At 38.4% G+C, this 20,849-nt stretch overlaps 4 protein-coding genes across 4 annotated transcripts; 2 read left to right on the top strand and 2 right to left on the bottom strand.

Annotated features, from left to right (window-relative positions):
- Positions 1-2,700: 2,700 nt before the first annotated feature.
- Positions 2,701-10,083, bottom strand: Cbr-ape-1 (the record flags this gene model as incomplete). The annotated part of the gene is made up of 7 exons (XM_045237488.1): positions 2,701-2,755; positions 2,826-3,946; positions 4,154-4,406; positions 4,769-5,016; positions 5,065-5,320; positions 5,366-5,652; positions 9,829-10,083. The coding sequence occupies 7 exons, from the start codon at positions 10,081-10,083 to the stop codon at positions 2,701-2,703; spliced, it is 2,475 nt and encodes an 824-aa protein (XP_045097793.1).
- A 3,097-nt stretch (positions 10,084-13,180) lies between these two features.
- Positions 13,181-13,324, top strand: CBG27050 (the record flags this gene model as incomplete). Its single annotated transcript, XM_045237484.1, has 1 exon — positions 13,181-13,324. One exon carries the CDS (start codon positions 13,181-13,183, stop codon positions 13,322-13,324), a length of 144 nt encoding a protein of 47 aa, XP_045100601.1.
- A 1,276-nt stretch (positions 13,325-14,600) lies between these two features.
- Positions 14,601-18,909, top strand: Cbr-lgc-44 (the record flags this gene model as incomplete). The annotated part of the gene is made up of 10 exons (XM_045237483.1): positions 14,601-14,903; positions 15,772-16,069; positions 16,128-16,230; positions 16,668-16,842; positions 16,888-17,194; positions 17,246-17,307; positions 17,350-17,566; positions 18,297-18,487; positions 18,533-18,722; positions 18,887-18,909. The coding sequence occupies 10 exons, from the start codon at positions 14,601-14,603 to the stop codon at positions 18,907-18,909; spliced, it is 1,869 nt and encodes a 622-aa protein (XP_045097792.1).
- A 33-nt stretch (positions 18,910-18,942) lies between these two features.
- On the bottom strand, positions 18,943-20,021 carry CBG23290 (the record flags this gene model as incomplete). Its single annotated transcript, XM_002636548.2, has 3 exons — positions 18,943-19,083; positions 19,738-19,931; positions 19,976-20,021. The coding sequence occupies 3 exons, from the start codon at positions 20,019-20,021 to the stop codon at positions 18,943-18,945; spliced, it is 381 nt and encodes a 126-aa protein (XP_002636594.2).
- Between the last annotated feature and the right edge of the window lie 828 nt (positions 20,022-20,849).

Genomic DNA, 20,849 nt, shown 5'->3' with positions numbered 1-20,849 from the left:
TGTTGGAGAGCTCTGAAAAATCTTGAAGTCTCTTTTTTGAAATGTGATTTCAAGAATGAAGGGTTCCGATTAATGTTTGACTACCGTAAAACCTGTAATAGAAAACCCCACGAACCGTCAACTTCGAACCCATATATCTCGTTTCCTGTAAGAGATATCAAAAAGTGGTCAATTGATGAAATAGTTTTGATATTATTTTTTTTTGTATTTTGTCAGTTGACTACTTTTTGATATCCTCAATAGAAACCGAGATATGTAAGCTCAAAGTTGTCCGTTCGGGTGGCCTTTTATCAAAGTGTTTACGGCAATTCAGTAAGCTAAATTTCAGTATTTCAAAAATGGGAATTTATCAATTTTTTGGATTCTTTTGAAATCGCTTCTTCTTATTGCTAATTGTTCAATAACAATTCCGGATACAAAATTCAATAAAAATCATCGGACACTACACAAATCACAGTTCCTAATCCGCTCAATTGTCAGCTGACCACCCAATAAAATTGAATAAGATTTCTCAGAAACTCGCACTGCAAACATTTTCAAACTTACATGAGTTTTGTGGTTCGGAAGATGTTGAAGAAGTCATTTTTCAAATGAATCAATATAGAAAATGAAAAAATTGATAAGAAAATAGGAAAACGGGAAGAAGAAACCGAATATCTTGGTTTTATCCTTTTAGGAAAGCCGATAAGAAGCTCAACATGAATTTCTAGAAGTTTTCCGTCTCTTTTTTTTACGAAATGAGAGCGAGACTCCTCCTCCTTTTCTTTTTCTCGGGGATTTCTAGTTGTCAAGGAAGAATAGAAGAAGAAGATGTGAAACTTCAATTGAACTGAAACTGATGAATGGGAGAGATAAGCCTAAAAAAGGCGGAGTCAACACAAAACTAAAAAGAGTCGATTTGTGAGGGAATGAAGTTTGAAATGCGACCGAAAAAAGACAGAGTCAAAACACACAAAACACGATTTATGCTCATCTTCTTCTTCTTCTTCTTTTTTGCTCTCATCATTTCCTCTTTTATTTTTGGCTTTTGACATTGCAGAATAAAGAACGAGAACTCATTTGAAGTGGATATTCAGAAGTTTGCAAATACACTCAATACGTCACATGAGAAGATGCCATGTCAAGAGCAAAAATGCATATTCGTTGATTCGATTTATAGTCGCATTTAGAATTCGTAGTTTCTGATTATTATAGTTCTACTTGTTCGACCGGATTGCGAAAAATATAAAAAAGTTTTCAGTGATCATTAAAGGAACATTTTCTTCAATTTTTGGCGACATTTTTAGACTTTTTAAGCTTTATCAGCATTTTCGAGCATTTTTTTTTACTTTTCCAAGTTATTTTAAAGCTGAATCTCGATATGACGATGTTCGTCAAGATTACTGTAGATTACTGTAGCTTCTAATCATGTAAAAATGCAGACAAAAAAGCGGGGAAAACAGATTTTTTGGAAATTTGCAGGAAATTAGTTGGCAACTGTAATCTACAGTAATCTTCGCGAACACCATCCCGTCAAAATACACAAAAAAAAACCGGAAAAGGTGAAAAAGAATCTGTAAAAAATAGCTAGAAAACCTAAAAGGCCTCAAAATTTCGCCGAAAAATCGAAAACACTAAAATTTAATTCTCGAATTTTTCGAAATTGGGTTTAGTTTGTAAGATCTACTCGAATTTCAACTCCAAGCTATAGACTAAGTTCATTTTCAGAAGTCCAAAAAAAACCTTATTCGGATTACTGTACTTCCCGATTTCCGCAAATCAGAACTTCCTGCTTCATTCTAGACATATATTTTTATAAATTCTCAACTCAACGTCTACTTCTTTCTCTTATTCTTCAAGAAGGGAACGTTGGATAATCCGTGTTTTTATACATTTTTTTCTCCAGACTAGCCATTCGAAAACAAAGCGGTAATATACATAAAAATGGAGAAAATTGAATATGAAGCCATGAAGTAAAAAAAATTGAAAAATACGAAACGAAATTGCAGAGTCAGAGTGTCCAAGTGCTTCTTCTTCTTCCTCTTCCCCCATCGTGATCAATGGGAGGAATCAGAAGAGATGGATGAAAAAAGAAGCCGTCCGTTTTTTTGAATTATGCATACTTCTGTCCGGAGGCGAGAAGAAATGCATTATCCATTTCCGTACTACTCTTTGAGGATTTCAAAGAGGGGAATGAGAAGAGAGAGGTCTATTTCAGATTCTTGAGAACCAATATCCTGTCTTCTCATGACTACGTGAGAACCCCTCTTGGTCCTGATTGGTTCAAACAGGCGCTTTTCATGTACCACAATAGAGTTAGTTTGGAAAACATTTATATATAGACATATTATTTGAGAAAATAGGTGTAAGACGATAAGTTTCGAATTTGTACAGCTTATTGTTTGGGTGAGAAACAAGCTAAGGCAAAGTACAAGAATTTAGAAGAGGCACTTAGAACACACGAACACGCTGTCACCGATAATTACATATTAGGGAAAGACAGAAAAGTCAATAATAATATTGTGAAAATAATAATATTGTTTTATCTTCACTGATTTTATGAGATGAATTGGCAAGAGAAACGAGGATGCAGCTACACGAGGGACACGGATTGGGGAAGAAACAGGAGAACTAAAAGTGCTCTGGAGAAAGAAGGCATAAATTGAGAGACTACTGAAATCTAGATACCCGGAACAAGTACTACATGTTTTGATGGGAGTTTTATTCGACGTTGTTGTTGGATTCCAGCGGAAGATCGAACATCACGAAGTTGAGTCTGAAAATTATAATAATGAGTGGCTTCATTATAAGTGATGATTATGAAGTCGTACAAATGAAAAACTCACTTCTTTCTATATTTCAATGCTGGATACAAAGCCAAATAAGTTCTCGGCACTTGTCCCATGTCTCCATTTCCTTTCTTGCACGTCCACCAACTCTTGTCAACTGTGTCTTTAGCAATAACAGTCAGTTCTTCTCCAGCATCAAAACTGAGTTCATCTTCAAATTCAGCTTCATATCCGTATGCAGCATACACTTTTCCAGCATTGATGGCTCCGGTCGAGTTGTGAGCAGCGAGGAGATATTTCAAGCATCCATCGTAGCCATCCTCATCTTCTTCACATTTCTCTACTGGTGTCTCCATATCCGAGAGAGTAGATGCCAACACACATCCTCCTCCTTCCACCAGTTGCCTAACCATTGGAAGATTATTACATGACGCGGCACAGTGAAGTGGAGTCCATCCATCAGAATCTTGAGCATTCACATCAGCATCGTGCTCGATCAAGAATCGCACGATTTCATAGTGTCCAGCACAAATCGCATTGTGCAATGCGGTAATCCCTTCATCATTGGCTTGTGAAACATCCGCTAGCTTCGCAGCGCTGCTTCTCACCAAATCGAGTTCTCCTTCAAGAGCGGCATCGAGAAGGAGAGCCAATGGGTCAAATTCGATGCGTCCCTTGTTCATTTTTTCATTCGGTCTTCTGAGAATACCTTTCACAGTTCTTTTTTCCGAAGCCACTTCCATTTCCAAATTCTGTCCATCGTCCGAACGAGTGGAGCATGAGCTTGCATCTTCCTCGGTTGTTGTATCGCTTCCATGTGCCATCTGTTCGATAGGTAACTCCAGATTGTTCGGCGATGTTGACTGTGGAGTATCTGATTTGGATTCAACAACTTCTACGGTAATGGCTTCTGATGGAACGACAGTTGGCTCTTCTTGAGATGGTGGGAGTTGTGGGATAAAATGAGTTCGACCACGTCTTTGCTCGTCAAGAAGCCTATGAATCATCTCTGCCTCGGACATCGAAGTCCCTTCTGATGCGGCCCACGAGCGGCGCTTGGTAGCTTTGAGAGAATCTGATCGAAGAGACACCAAATCAGTCTTTCCACTTCTTAAACGCGATTCGTCGAGACTGTCTCCGAATGCAGTAGGTCGCTCAACAGAAGGAGAATCACGAGTCTGAAAATAGAAATGTGAAAAAATGAGAAAATGCTGACTGGTGTGCGGGATATTTTTTCGAGAAATGCAAATTTAGAATTTTCGAGAAGGGGGCCGTTTTGATGACTCATCGAAAGAACCATTGTTTTGGTTTTTCGGTTTTCTGATTTTCGATCGTTTTGTAGGTAGCGCCTGATGCCAAAAATGATTGAATAAAAGCTACCGTACCATAGTGGAGGAGTTGATCTTCTGCTCAAAGGTGGGAGGGGCAAAAGTGATCAGAGCTGGAGCCTTCTGTGAAGTTGCTGACGAAGATGGAGGACTGAGACTTGGATGTGGATCCTTTGGTGGCGAGGGACTCGTCTCAACATTCTTCTGTTGCTGCTGCTGATTCTCTTTGCTCGGTGCAAGATAAGAAGGCTCGGCAGGAATCTTGTTGATTCCTGCAGATCCATCAATCGAATCGTAGCTGCTGTTGTTGCTGCAAACCAATCGAATTAGGAAAACGAAATCGTAAATATGATAATAATTTATCTCTCTGTATCTAATGTTGCTTTCCCTTTTGTATCCGAATTGATAAGAAAGAGAGGGTTCGATGTTTCCCTCGTTTCCATATTTCAACCGGTTTTAATTTGAAAATGCGCAAAACATAAAAAAAACAGAAGTTCAGTTCGATTTTAAACACAAGTTCGGTGCGATAAGGCCAGAACCAGTTTTTGTTATTTTGATGAAAACTGAACCGATTTCAAAGAAACCATTATTCTTAATTGACAAGTAATTGGTGATTTCGGTTCTTGGTAATTATCTACTTAAAACCCTATTAGTTTAATGTGAGATACATACCTATCGAGACGATCTCTTTTCTCTGCGAACTCATCAGACTTCACCATTTGAGGTGATGCCGGTTGTTGCTGGGCGTTGACAACTTGGAATGGTTCTACAGACGCACGGGGTCGGACGATTTCTTGAGCTGGTACTTGTTGGTTTGCAGCTCTAGCCATAAGAGTATGCTGCTGCTGCTGTTGCATTTTTCGTTGCTCGGCGTGAGCTGCCGCAGTAGCAGTCTGACGTCTTCGATACATCTCTTCGAGCTAAAAATGAATTAAATTTCTATTTATCACGAAGAATTAATGACTTACATGTCGATTCAAAGACTGCGCCCTGATTGAAGCGTTTCGTAGTTCCAGTTGAGCATCTTTAAGAACAGATCCTTGAACAGTAACCTCCTTCTCTCTACCGTAATTTTTGTCACGAAGATGTGACGTTTCGTGTTCCAACTCACGAAGTCGTCGCAGCTCGGTCTCCTCATCGGCGACTTGTCGACGAACTGCTCGAACTTTTTGCACAATCTCTACCGATTGAGGCTTCACTCCATAGTCAGTAGTTTCAGACGGCCTGAACAAATTCATGTGAGGAGTTATATTTTTTGTAAGTATTTACATCTGAAACTGTGTGTTAGTTGGGACGGTTCGTTTGATTTGAGAAGCCATCGTCGGATGAACTTGCATCGTTGGAATAAAGTGCTGTCGGTTTGGTGGTGCCGTGAACATCGTCGGGGCTTGCGAGTGGTGGTATTGAAGATGTTGGGACGACGATTGCTGATGTGGTGGAGGTTGAGCGACCACCCGAACCGGCGGTTTGGACATCTGCAAAAATGATAAAATTAAAAGATTTATAGCGAATGATTCATTAAATTGACGGGGCAGACTGGAACGAAGGACAGACGTCTTCTGATAAAATTGTATCAGAAGGTCAAACTGGGAGGACACATATTCCGATGATGATGATGTGCTTGTGAATCAAGAGATTTCGAAAAATGAAAAACTACTCTAGGTCATCATATGCATAAGCATCTGCCTATGGATTTTTGTTTTCCGGGACCATAAATCATCGGAGAGGAAGTTTAAACCACTCATTGTGGTTGGAGAGAATGAGAAGAATAACATGTGCTTTGGTTATATCGAAATAAATAAAATAAGATGTAACACAATTGAGCGAGACTGAAGAATAGATTTCTTGCGGATAACTTCTACATATGAAACTTAAAACTCATTCATTGAAAGTCTCGAATCAGCTGGACTTACGGGAAGGAGAAAACATCGATCAGTTTAAGAAGAATGTCACTCAAACTTGTCACGGCGGAAAAAAACGAGTGGAAAGTATGAGTAAATGATGATAGGAAGAAGAGAAAATGACCTGACAAAACACCTCAAATTTGAGAGTTAAAAAGTAGTCCTTCTGTGGGCGGAGCTTTAGGAATAGGTTTTTAGGTTTCAGAAGAAGAAGAAGAAAAACAGCTATAACAAAATATACCAGGAGAGTGGAGGAGGGTACATCTTGTGATAAGTGATAATGAAGATGTGACAGAGGGAAGAGGGGAAAGTGAACTTTTTACGATCACTCTCCCACTCATGAATTTTGTCCTGTTTTCAGTCATTTGGCAACGACTTCCATCTTTTTGGATGATACGTCAGTCGTTTGTTAACGAAAAAATGAGGAAAGGGCAAAACGCCGGACGAAGATTTCGAAGGAATGGAAAACAAATTTGTGACCTAAACTAGGACATCCGTCTTTGACACGCTTCATCACCTCCATTTGGTAGCCTCTTGCGTAATCGCCACAGGAAATCGGCGTCGCCAACGAGGATATGTGGGTGGAGAAAAAAAAGGACCCAGCAGTTTTATTATTACCTCCTCCCTCTCTCTCTCTACTTTTTATTCCGCGCCGTTTTCTCAGCTTTTGCGACTACCACATCGCGCGCCGCGCATATCTTCTCTATCTATATTCCCCTATCGTTTGTGGACTGGCGCAGCTTCGCCGTTGCGTCGCTGGTGTTTCTCTGCAAAAGTCAAAGCCAAACAACAGGTTTACGAACACTGTGAAGCCCTATGAAGGGAAGTCAATGGTGGCGTGGAAAAGGCCCACCATAATACATGCATTTTTATCCAATTCGATTAGTTTGAAACTGAAATCTCAGCGATGATTCTAAACGAATTGAGGTCGAGCAGCTAAAAAAGGAGCGGAAAAAAGAAGTTGAAGGAGGGGTGAATGAATGAGAATGACCAGAAGACTCGAGTCAAAAAAGATTGCGCGAAGCGATAAAAACCTTCTCTTTTTGGTAGTATTTCTTTTCGGGACGCGACAGGAAGACGTCCCAGAAACCACCATTATAACACATGACAGGAATAAGGATCTCGAGTGACGTTTAGGAGGAATGGAAATTGTTACTAGAGATTCTTACAGGCAAATTTGATAAAAACTAGAATATAGATAAAATGGGATTCTTTAAAAGTATCAAAAAGGTTCTGGAAGTGGGTACTGGACTAATCAATTTTTGATGGGTGAAACGAGAAGAACACACCACGCGTAATGGGTAATGACGGTGAGTTGGAGGTTTTGCACAGAGCCGCTATCGAAGCCCGCCAACGAGTCTCATACGGAAAGCGTAAAAAACCGTCGGCAAGAGTCTACGAGACACAAATATTGTCCACTGCCGTTGGGCTACCAAGCCGCGCGCTTGCGGCTTACAGAGACAATCAAAACAATGCAAAAAACAGCGGGGGGACATACATCACGGCATTTGAGGAAACACTCGAGAAATCGAGATACCCATATTATTGTGAGAAGAGTCATCTAGAGGATATAGGAAGATCTAGTAGACAAATGAGCTTTTTGATCTGATTTTTCCGTGGTTTTCGGGCAGCCTAGAGCATAGGATGGGAAACGATACGATACAGTCAGGCTGAGACGTAGGGTAAGCACTCCCTGATTTTGGCTTAGTGCCTACTGATTTGGGGAAAATGTTTTTTGCGAGCGGAGCAAACATTTTTGATGAGGGGGGACCCTTATGAATTTTTTTTTTGATAAAATTTTTGAAAAAACACATAAGGGGGGACCCTTATGTGTTTGACACCTACTGATTTTTTGGCCTGACACCCCCTGATTTTTCGGCAAAAATTTTTGGAAATTTGGGCCTGCGATACAGTTCTCGACCGCAATTATTGGATTGGATCCGAGTCCGCAGTTAATCGTCTCAGCTGGTTCTTCTAGGTTAAACCTTCATTGGGGGCTTACGATGAAATCAAGGTGAGAAGTGGCGTCATTCAATGTACACTATGAATTGAATTAGTGAATCAGAAACAACGTTGACACCGAATCATCAGCCTAATCACCTTGAACAAAGAAAAATAATTCAGCTAAGAAACAAGGCACAGCTTAATCGTTGGCGGCAAAAACTCAGCTGGAGGCCTGGCTTCAAAGAACGAGTCTCTCTCGGAACAAACGTGAATATCGTCGTGGTGTTCTATTCTATTGGAGATCCCGAAAGTGAAACATGTCGTAAAACTGTTGTGTGTGTCTACGTCTCCCGATGTTTAGACCGACGACGTTTCGCACAATTTGATAATATTGCTTGGAAAAAATCCGGAGAGATAGATTTTCGGGGATTTAACTTTGAGTGAAAAAGACTGCAGCTAAAGTTAGATTTGAAAGAAAATAAGAAAACAACAAACAACTTGGAAAGAGGCTGCGTTGATTTTAATTTCATCCTCCTCAGTCACGGAAAAGTCGCATCGAATCGCATACCAAAGCAAGGCGATTTGGACAACGATTGTGATGGTTCTGAGTGTATTCAATAGCATAAAAAGAGATGAGTTAGAAACCGAAAAGATTCGACTAGTTGAAGCAAAACGTCAATGGATGAAAATCATTGCACTTGAAATTTTTTCAAGGAATCTACATTTATATTACTCAAATCTTGAAGAAACGGCGGACAGGAAGTAGGAGTTCATTGGCGAATGGGACGAAAAAAAAGAACAACATTTTGAAAAGATCATATCACATGTCGCAATCTAGCTTGTGTAGAACAGAATTTTCAATGACCGCCGGAAGTAAAAAAAAAAACAATGAAGTTCAGGAAAAACGTTTTTTGGCGAATGGAAATATTCTAATGATTCGGGTCATCTTGACCGGCCAGTTTGAAGAAAAAATCATAAAGGATGGGTCTTGAAGGAGGAATTTGATCAACTCGACCATTAAATTTGACTGCTCTATATATTTCATGGCCACATACCGTAAACACTCTAATAGAAGGCCACCCAACCGGCCAACGTTGAGCCTATATATCTCGACTTCTGTAAAAGATATCAAAAAGTGGTTAACTAACAAAATATGTTTAATATTATGATAAACATTTTGTCAGTTGATCGCTTTTTTATATCTTTCACAGGGACCGAAATAAAGGGGCTCAAAGTTGACGGTTCGGGTGGCCTTCTATTAGAGTGTTTACGGTAACTATGCCACAATACTAATTGTAAGACTATCTGTGTGGGTCCGAATTATAGAAGACAAGCAGCCTATAAAAGTACAAAGGAATATATGATTCATGGTTGTAAATTCTAATCAAAGCTTCTCAGACATTATACAAATGACTATGTAAATGTGACTTGAAGACAGTCTCGATTACACAACAATGCGAAATATAAAAACAGCAACTACAACAACTTTTTGCGACTCTCGCCTCTCGTCTACACGAAAACTACACAGATGCAAAAGAAAAATCAGAGAAGAAGCCGAGAGAAGAAGCGTACGTACACACATGCGTTCACTCTCCCTCCCCCTACAATTGCGCAATTAATTTAGTTGTAATACGCGTCGCCGATGTGCGCAAGACTATGCAATGATGAGAAGAAACGAGTAAAAAGAGAGGGAAGGAAAATTTTTAATCGAAGATTAATTGGCTGTCTGGTTCTGGGTTCTTTTTTCCGAACATTTTTCTTACATTCCCTTTTCCTATCAATGTATTTTGATAACTTTTTGATCAATCACCATCAAAAAACATGTGTTTTGGATCTTTGGGTGAGAAATGAGAGGAAACCTTTTTTTGTCTGAGGTGGTGGTCTCACCAACACAGAAATAAGATTAATGGGAAAGAGAAAACTGAAGAAATACGACTCGTTGAGAATCCAAGGTGGGGAAAGCTTGAATGATAAATCGAGGTTAATCGGAAAAGACACGTAAGACTTCACGAATCCATCCGTCCAGCAATCTGGGTCTCCAAAGGTCAGCGTATATACTACGAGAGATGCTGATGATGATGAGAAAATTGTTTCAATTCGTGGACGCGCGTAGTAAGAGGGAAGAAGAACGCCAATTGGCATTTCTTTTCGTCTTTTCAATTTGCCGCACACTCTCTCTTACTATCAATGATATGAGGTGATTAGAAATAGAAAAGATAGGCGGTGAAAGCTGTTTTAAATTATCCTGGTGGCTTATACTATGCAGGTGGAAGGGTAAAAGAAACTGACAATTTGATTGATCGGGAAGTAACTATTTGAAATGGTCTAAAAATAGATTATCACCGGAATGAACAGATTCCAATGAAGTCGTGATAACTGAATCAGATCAATTTTAAATCAAAAAAGTGATTGAAGCCACGCCTATCATCTACGAGAAATCAAGTCAATATTGTATCTTTTTATGTCATTCTCTCTTTTTCCTAATCTCTGATGCATTTCTATCCGTTTTTGATCTTCCTCCGATCTGGTCTAGGACCCATGTCGCTACTCTTTTTGATAGTTTTTGATACATGGTGGTCGGGATGCGATGTTTGTCACATCGTTGTTCATATTAACTGACTTCTGATCTAACTATTGGAATCAACGTGACACTTCGAATCAAATATAGGTTTTCATCTGTCTTCACTCCATCGGTGTTTCAAGTGTTCTTTCCTATCTTTTTCTCATCACCAAAAAAAAAGGAAAAAACTAAAACGACGGATAGGGAAAAATTCAAAGAATTTTTCACGATACTGTCCGAAAAAAAAAACTACAAATTATCAAACAGCCATCATTCATCAAACAGATAGCTGCTGAGATGAAGAAGAGGAAGAAACCAATGAAGATGAAAATTTTTCCGTTATCGAGTTTTCTTTTCAATTTTTTTTTCAAATAAAACGCTCCTCCTCCTCCACAGAGGAATTTCCTTCGTTTTTTTCGTTCCGGGTAGTCGTTCGGAAAGCAAAAAAAAAACTCACTCGCTGGCTAGTCGAAACAAATGGAGCTGATGTCGTCGTGTGCGAAGACTTTTTGATCGCCGAAGACATTGAAGACGTCGGACGATAGATGGGGCCAGTGGAAACGGTGCGCACGGAGTCGGATGAATGGATTAGTGACACCTGGAAAACAAAATTTTGGAGATGGGGATAGCTGTGATTTTTTTCAAATATTGTTCATCTGCTTAAGATCTCTAACATCAGGAAGATCTTGATGTTTGAAGCAGCAAGTATTTAGTAGGAAAATGAAAAATATCACATGATATGATGCACTTCCATAAAAAACATGTGAATTCAGAAGGAACTTTCCAAAAATAAATACGGTTCAAAAAAGAAGTTCTCACCTGTGTAACACCGTTATTGGCGGGGTATACACCACCAACCCCTCCGCTGGTCGTGACCATCTCGTTGAGAATTGAAGTCTGAAAAGCGATTCTTGAATATTTAAATGCGAAGAAAGAAAATAGAGTTGGAAGGAAACAACAAGAGACAATTAAATGTAGAGACATTTTGGACATTTTTCAATTATTCGTTAGGGATGGCATTCGGAATTCTGAAAGAAAATTGGGAATGAAGCTTGTGGTCGGAATAATTCCGAATTTTTTTCGGATAGAAACCCTGACCGGAATATTTCCGACTATTTTACGGAATAAGAATTTTTTGACTACGATATTTAAAGGCGCACGCGAAAAATTTTTTGCGGGTCTCGAGCGGGAGTACTTTTAGTATTTTTTTTTCTCTGTTTCCTACATCAGTTGGTCAATTTTTCCCGCTTTTGTGATTGAAAATTCAGATTTCTCAACATTTCGAAAAGACCATTCCGATATTCCTAAGAATTTGGTCAATTAGCTATTCTTATGGACTGTTATCAACATTGTACTAATTCTACGCTTATCAGCTGTAAGGTGTTAATTGTAAAGACGAAACTAACTATAAAAGACGCCTAATTCGTATCTCTGATAAGCCAATGATACGAAAAAGGAGAGAATTGCCGCTTCCCGATGAGCCGTAATAAAAAGAGAGGACCTGTGACTGAATGATCAGGGGAGCGCGCGCAAGGGAGCGTATGCATGTGTTGGTTCGAAAGATGACGACGAGCCAAAGTAAACACGACCTCTTACGATTGGGGTCGTCTCTATCTCTTTTCCTCCTTTTCCGCTACATTTATCACCAAAAGTAGGTTCTCTTTTTGCGCAGCCTGTATCACTTCAGAAGAAAAAAATTGGCGCGATGCCAGCTCTGCTTGGGGATGAGATAGAAGAGAGAATAAATAGAAAACGACAGATCGGGGACAGCAGCCTTGAATTGGATCACCCGTTGATTAACGATCGAAATTAGAGAACACCGGACATTAGAAAGGTAGCGATGGTCACTAAAATGGAAAAAAAGTGTAAAGTTGAATTCTTCCTTTCTGATGATCAAATCGTGGGAGTATTGGGGGCAGAAGTAGAAGTGCATGATGAATAGAGAAAGGAAGAGGTCCACTTCAAATAATTCCGAAAGTGGCCTATTCAGTCGAGAATTGGCCGCTTCGGAAGGCAGAACAAGCAGAGAAAAGGGAAAAAGAATGAGAAAACTCAATTTCGACCGACAACGCCGTATTTCTGTTGTCACTAAACTCGGATAGGGTCATCAGGAGAAAGCGGCAAATTTTTGAAAGAGAAAAGAGTGTGGCAAGTTGTTCTTTTGAAATGGGGAAATGGACATTCGGCGGCCTTTCGTAGGCCAGCTGGTCTGCCTGATACTAGTAGGCACTGAAAACATATTGGAAGAAGAGAGATTTTGCAGTTTTCTAAATAAGGGAATCGACATATTTTAGGAATCAAGTTCGTCCGAATCGAAAGAACATCATTGTTTTCTTCCTCATGTGACGAAAAACCAGAAGAGAAGTTGGAGCTCTTGCTCCCGCACATTTCAATTGTTTGAAGTGGGGACAAAAGAAGAGAGGAGCTGCACTTTCGATGGCGGTTGCAGCACATTGATTGTTTTTCTTTCTCGATAACACAGAAGTAATGGAAAAGTGCGAACGTATTAGTGTGAGATATTAAGGAAGAAAGATGCGATGATCAAAATTAAATTAAACTGTGAACCGAAAAATAAATAAATGTGGAAACGACAGCCGTCTGAAGACTCTGAACTCACGCGCCCATAAAACGGACCGTTCGGCTGTTCGCGTGTGTCACCAGCCGGGTTAGAGTACAGGAATGGAAGGGACGGAAAAGGTGAGCACGAGAGAGTTCGGAGACGGAGACAGTGAGAGCATGCGAGTTAGTATGCAGATTGGAGAGACGCCGTGTATAATCGGTTCTGCTGTGTACAGGCAAAAGAAAAGGATATTTGTGTTGTGAGGAAGGTCAGAAGAGAGTGACCGTTATTCTAATGAGGCAGACAGTATAGTATATGGTAGAGACATAGAGGGAAGAAGTACAAAAGAAATGCGTCATTTTTGATCGGATCGCCGGAAATGAGGCAATATGGTGAGAGCGAGATCTTTATCACAAGAAACGAAAGCCAGACATCATAAAAGTAAACAAATATTCTCCTCCTGCTACGCTTCATAAGCTCATCACTTTGTCCAATGGGGTGCGGAAACGTTTTTAGAAGGGTTTTTTTTCTTTGCCGAAAAAAGGAAAGAAAACAGTCTGATGAACGATGTATGTTTGTTTTCCAGCTATCGTTTTAGTGAGACCTACATATCAATCTTAAACTGTTGGTTGTCAATTTTCCATCGAAAAGTCTATAAGATTATCACTGCTTATCCGCGCAAACAAACTAATTATCAGTTATCGATGAAGATGTTTAAAGGTGGGGGACAGGAGATTTTTCGTAGTTTTTTTTGTAGCTAGAGTATGCATTCTACCGTCACGGTGTACAACGCTAAATGTCACTCTGCGTACAGCTGTCGTCCTCGCCTTTATGTATGCAAACGGGCGTGCGCTTTCTCTTTGTCCGCGTGGCTCAGTCGGTAGCGGCGCCGCACCCTCAATCATCGCCCTCACAAGTTCAACTCCTCGAGGGGCATCTTTGAACGGAATTTCGAGAACATTATTTTTTTCATGTCCCCCCACCTTTAAAGAATTAGTTCTAAACATAAAAAATATCAGAATTTTTATGAGGAAACAACATTTTACAGTAAGTTAAAGGCGCGCTCTGTTAATATTTCCTGACCCTCGCAACGATTTCGGGTTACTGTGAAAATATTTGAACCCGAAGAAAGAACAGGTTTGAGCTACCTATAATTATAGCTATAAAAACATAACTGATTGAAAAAAAATGTTAGAAAAATTTAATTCATTATTCACTAAAAGGGCTGACTCAAAATGTTTGAAAATAAGTATCCCGTGTCGGAATAAAATAAGGAAACAGCGTGGGTACGGTATATTAAAGGCGCATTCTGTGTTCGATCGCTTAAATATTTACGAACAAGTCTGAAACAATTTAGTTGAAAAAAGTTGGAAAAATGAAATAATCATGAAGAAATTATATATAGCAGGTCGTGCTGATGTCTTCTTGTCTTCCATACTGTCGATTTAATTAGCAGAAACAAACACAACTTCTTCTCTTCTCCTAATTCTCCCAAATTTCTCTTCCCTTTTTCTCACTCTGATTAGAAGACGTCAATCGATGTCTCTCGCTATCTCTATTTCTCTTCTTCTATTTTTATTCCCTATAAATTCACCCAATCCATCAAGCTCTAACTTTCTGGATATTGGCACAACTTATCAAGCAGTGGACTACGGTATTGCAACTGATCAACATCAGCAATGTATTGCGTGGAAGCTGTGGTGGAAAACTCAGAAATCGTTACAAGATCCATCTGCTTCTGATATAGACTTATTGGCTTTGCGAAGGGCAGAAGTCTGGATCAGAAATGAGAATGATGCGGAAAAATATGATGTTCCAGTAGAATTGCTTCAGAACTTTTCGGTTAGTCAGAGTTCTTTATTCGATAAGTGATAGATTTATTAGGAATCAGCATAAATAGTTTCACTCAATGCAAATTTTTCCGGTGAACTTTTGATGAACTAACGACAGACTACAGTAACCTAATTATTCAATTAACGTATACGCAGCTATACATGAGACTACCATTCATACAGCACGAAACAAAAAAGATACCATATCCTGAGTTTCTCAATTGAAAATAGTCAAAATTGATATCCGTTAGTAAAAAGTATTTCAAAATTTTTTCGATTGCTCTGAAATGCTCAGATTATACCACACAAAAATAGAGCCTGAATGTACTGATTGATACCTTTTTTGCCAAAATCCATTCCGATAAGTTATGCCGCTTTTAACCAAAAAAGGACCGAAAGTGCTGCAATTAGCAGTGAAATGAAAGTTGTGCCAGCTTGAGATCCGCTTATCTCACTTTCTTGGACAGTTACGAAAAAGTTGTCAATTACAAATATGAAGCTCCATTCTTATTTAGTCTACTCTGAAAATTTCAGACAAATCGAAAAGGTTTTGACTACTTTTTTTAGGTTTCCGAAATTCATTCGCTCTAACATAAGCCCACCAATACAGTCAACTTTGAGCTCAATTATCTCGATTTCTGTAAAAGGTATCGAAAGTTTGTTAACGAGTAAACTATTCATCATAAAATCACCAACATTTTATCATGTGACAGACTTTTTATATCTTTCACCAGAATCTAGATAATCGAGCTCAAAGTTGACGGTCTGGGTGGGTTTCTATTAGAGGAAATATTGGATTGAAAAAGAATCTAATTCAAGAAAAAAAAATAGCAAGATGAAACATCGTGTAGAACTTTCCCAAACCTTACTATTTGCAGACAATCCGGATAGTCTTCCGAAATGTTTGTCGTCTTTTTCCTCGTGTCCTCCAGATATCTTCGCCACTAGCAGCCCGTCGTAGTCGTATTACTCTCGATGTCCTCTGTCAGACATACAACTATTCGGATCCAGAAGCCAATGAACTCGTTCTTAACAACTATGAAGAAGCGCAGGAAAATGCCATTGGAATAGATCAACTCTTGTTTCTCGATCATCAATCTGTGATGATAGTCATGCCAGCTGCTTGTAATTCCAGTGAGAACGATGAGAAGGAGATAGCAAAGCAATATTATTTAGGTGACTTTTTATTAAAACAAGAGGGATTGAGAAAAAATAATTCAGAAGAAAATTTCAGAAAAATACGGAGATTTCTCATTCAATGTTAGTAATCTGAATATTGAAATGGATAAATTACACGAAATGGTTCATGATTTAAAACCATTGGATCAAATTATGAGGTATGTTTAGTGGAAACAAAAATTAGTTTTTCAAATCCCTAATAACTCGAATCATCATAAAAACTACTTATTTTTAAGTTGAATTCCAGAAATAGTTGTAAATTGGGTGTTTGGGGTTTTTACATTTACCGTAAACCCTGTAATAGAAGGTCCCGACACTATCAAGTTTAAGCTAATTTTTCTTGGTTGCTCTGCGAGATATCAAAAAGTAGTCAACTGACAAAATGTTCCTTATAATATTAAAAATATTTTTTTCAGTTGACCACTTTTTTATATATATTACAGGAACCGAGATAAATTGGTTCAAAGTTAGAAGGGCCCTTTTGAGACACCTGTGAATTGGTTGTTTGAGAGTTATTTACAGTTAGGCAATAAGAAACTAGAAAGTGTCAAACTTTGTTTTTGTTTCTAAAATCAAATAGTAGATAAATTTTTAGTGAAAATCTTGGTTTGGATTATCAACGTCCTCTGCCATCATCTACAATTCTTCCATTTCTTCGAAAAATTGAATACGATGCTCGTCAACCTCCAACCCTTCATGTCGATGATACAGTAACTGTGAAAGTTGGTATATCGGTTCAATCTATGAGCAATTTTGAGCTCTCTACAATGGCAAGTTCATGTTTGAAGTGTTAGCAACCCATAATGAAAATTGAGGATTACGATTTGGATGCGTGGGTCCGAATGTCATGGATCGATCCTAGGCTCCGTCATGATCTATCTCGCCCAATTCTAGTAAACGACTATACGTTTCTGAAAATGATTTGGAGACCTGACCCGATTTTCACCAATGCAAAATACTCGACATTTCACAAAGTGACATATCTGAATTTCTATTTATTCATATTCCCAGATGGGAAGATTTTCATGGATATGAGAGTTTATCTGAAACCAACTGCAGCTCAAATTGTCCTTTGCAAATATCCACATGATAATCCAGCAGTGTCACTGAAAATCAGTTCAAGTAAGTGATTTTAAAGCTAGTTTTCTATTCGAAAGCATCATTATATTTCAGTGGGATTCACACAAGATGTTGTAAAACTGGAGTGGTTCTCTAACTCTAACGACGCTATTCGGGTAGGCCTTTGAAACTAAAAGGCATTTAGTTTTCTGTTTCAGATTGAGAAAAACGTTCGAATTCCTGAATTGAGCATCAGACATCTTCATCCAGATATATGTAACGGCGTAAGAAAATCAGGAGTGTATTCTTGTTTGGAAGCCAAATTTTATATGCATCGAGAAGTTGGTTATCATATTGCAAATACTTACATTCCAACTGCAATCTGTGTTGTATTCTCATGGATTTCCGTTTGGCTTCCAGAAGAATTTGTAGAAGGTGAGCTCGGGAAACTTCAAGAATCGCTCCAGAATAAAAAGCCGGGATTTTTGCAGCAGAAATCGGAATTCCAGAATTTACGGAAATTCCGAAGAGAATATTTTCGTAGCCCTTTCTCAGAATGAAATCCGATCGGAACATTTCCGATTTTTTTTTCGAATTTGAGTTTTTCGGACTACGGTAGTCAAAGGCCTAAATCTGGTTTTCATTATTTTTTCGCGCCTTTGTAATAGGAAATCTTGAAATTTTGAAAATCAGAATATTCCTAAGACTCCGATAACCCGAAAATTTGAAACTCAGACTTTTCGACATTCCAAAAACTTCCAAAAAGGCCATTCCAAACATATCTGCAGATCCATGAATAAGAATTTTCTGGGAACTTCTATTCAAAAACATCAATTTTTCATAACGAGATTAGTAGCTCATATTCTGAAGGGGCCGAAGTACCTTGAGTTACTGTATTTTTTCTAATATAACCCCACTCAACTTCGAGCTTAATTATCTCGATTCCTGTGAAAGACATCCAAATTCTGTCAACTGATACATTGTTCATCAGGATATTATCAATGTTACATCAGTTGAAAAATTATTGATATCTTTCACAGGAATTGAGATAATTAAGCTCAAAGCGGACGGTTTGGGTGTACTACAGAAAATACGGTAGTTTGGAAATCAATTAATTTTTCGAAGAAATGTGGGCAAGGATTTCACCATATAAATTCCGTTCCAGGTCGAATCTTCGTATCCCTAACTGTATTTTTGACACTCTCCGCGGAAAACAACTCAGCAAAAGAGGAACTCCCAAAAGTCTCTTATGTGAAAGCCATCGACATTTGGTTTGGATTCACTTCAACGTTTGTATTCGTTACAATGCTTCAAGCTCTTGTTGTCATCTCATTAGAGCACAACAGTAAACGTTTGGTTGGTTTATCATCTTCTCTCTTTCCAAATAACGCAATATTACAGAGACTGAAATCTGAAAGTAATCTTGATGGATACAGTAAGTATCAAGTGACAAAATCAATGCTTTTAAGTCGATACTACCATCGGATGGCTCGACAGATTGACACATTTTGCAAAGTGATGTATCCAGTGATTTTTATTCTGTTCCTGATGTTTTATGTTTTTGTAATCACTCAGGGAGATGAGAGAAAATGTATCAAAAATTGAATAAAATAAAATTTATTAATTCTACAATTATTATTGTCACATATAAGCCATTTAGCTTGCATTCATCGTTTTCCAAATGGCCTATTCATGTATCCCAACTTTGCTCCAGCTGGTTCGATTCCTCCGTACATGGATCCTCCCACCGAATAGATTGGAGTATCTCCCTCAGATGAATCAGGTAGTACATGAAGATACTGTCCCATTCCCTATAAATAGATTGTTAGTTGGTAGAACAATTCTAGAAAACACACTTGTTTGTTTCCGTTGGCGGTCATTTCTACCATCGAATAGTAAGGACGAAGGATGCCAAGAAGGTCGGAATCTCCTCCACCGACAAGACCACCAACCTGCGAATTCCATTTTTTAGGAAATATAATATATTTAATAGAAAATAAAATAACATTTCTAGTCTAGGATCGAAGTACCGTAACAACTTTAATAGAAGGCTGCTCAAATTGCTAATTTTGAGCTCATTTATCTCGGTTTTGGTAAAAGATATCAAAAAGTTGTTAACTAAAAGAAGATTTACCATAATATCCAAAATATTTTGTCAATTGAAAACTTTTTGATATCTTTTACAAAAACCAAGATTTAGGAGCTCAAAGTATGCAGTTAGGTTGGACTTCTATCAGAGTGTTTCCGGTATGACTGAAGAAGTTTAGGAATCAGGATGGTTCAATTTGAAGTCGTGATGTTAAAACTCACACACTTTGTAGCCAAAGTTCATAGTTTCGGAGGACGATACAAAAAATGGTAGCTCTTCGAAATTAATACCAAATATGTCCTGAACACATTCTAGACATCTAATTGTTGTCATAAATGCATGCATATCATAACCCATAATTAACAGACTGTCAATTCGTGTCACCTTATGTTACTTTTACACACCAACTTACTACATTTCCAAGTCAGGAAACGAACCCAACATACGGTATGATTGCCGGGTACATTTCAGATTCACACCTACTTACAAAGTGTGAAACCCAAAACAAATTGCTTACCTCGTCGAGATCCTTCATTCCTTGCTCACTGAATCCGAAATTGTTGTCCTTCGTAACATCCTGCTCGCCGGATCCAGATAGTGAGCGAGATTTCTTGTACTCTCGTGGAATGAACTTATCCATCCATTCGTTGTCAACCATTTTCATCAAACTCTCATTCGTAGTCTCACTTTCTCCTTTGAATGAACGAGCATCTGAGAGTTTGGATTATTTGAAAAGGCTTTTAAAGCAATTTAACCTGTGAAATGAGCCAAAATCAATAGTAGGGAAGCAAAAAGAATCATCGTGATACTGTGATAACAATAGCTAGTGAAATGATATCGGATAGGATAACATCCATGCCCTCATTCTATTCCCTTATCCCGAATCCTGTTTCTTCGTCCTCTTATCAAGTGTTCAAAATGAACCTTGAACTAAGAACTGAACTGCCAATCTAAACCGGATATTTCGATTCAACGGAGACCTTTTCGAGAATTCAATGCTTCTTGAAGATGAAACCAAAACACTTGGCAAGTGTGGAACAATCCTAAAAGAACATCCCGACGCCTGTTTACTTTGTGTTTTGTCACTTCCGTTGACATGGATCTTGCCGGTATTAGGTATGCCGTTCTCACTAATACCCCACAAAGAATCATCCGAAAGAGATCGGCTCCGGCGCAGATGTACACCATGTCACCTCCTTTATAATGGAATTAATGTTCTGTCGGGAAACAGGTGAACGGAAGGAAGATAAGTAAAAAAAAAAGACAAGTGACAACTGGAAAAGAGAATTATGAATTATGAAAGACGAAGAAACACCTTGGCAACATAATGGAGAGCTAAACACTTTTTTAGTTTTCTTTTTTTTTAATACTCATAAATCGAAAGTGTATTATTCTCAATCATACTCAAGTCTGTTATTCTGGCTTTTTCTGACAGTGATTTATTTTTTTGGAACATTTCAAAATTTCATTTTGAAGAGTCTGTGTGTACGGAAATTCCTTAAATGAAGGGGTACTGTAATTGAAACAGCATATATAATAGTTGATATGATCCTAATAAATTCATAATTGATAGTGGTTAGTGAGAGAGGTGAAAAATATATATACAATACAAACTTCTAAAAGTTTTAA

The sequence above is a fragment of the Caenorhabditis briggsae genome, assembly GCF_000004555.2.
Source record: "Caenorhabditis briggsae complete genome, chrV, whole genome shotgun sequence".
Classification (NCBI taxonomy): Eukaryota; Metazoa; Nematoda; class Chromadorea; order Rhabditida; family Rhabditidae; genus Caenorhabditis; species Caenorhabditis briggsae.
The sequence above is the reverse complement of the archived record's forward strand: the minus strand, read 5'-3'. Positions and strand labels throughout refer to the sequence as shown.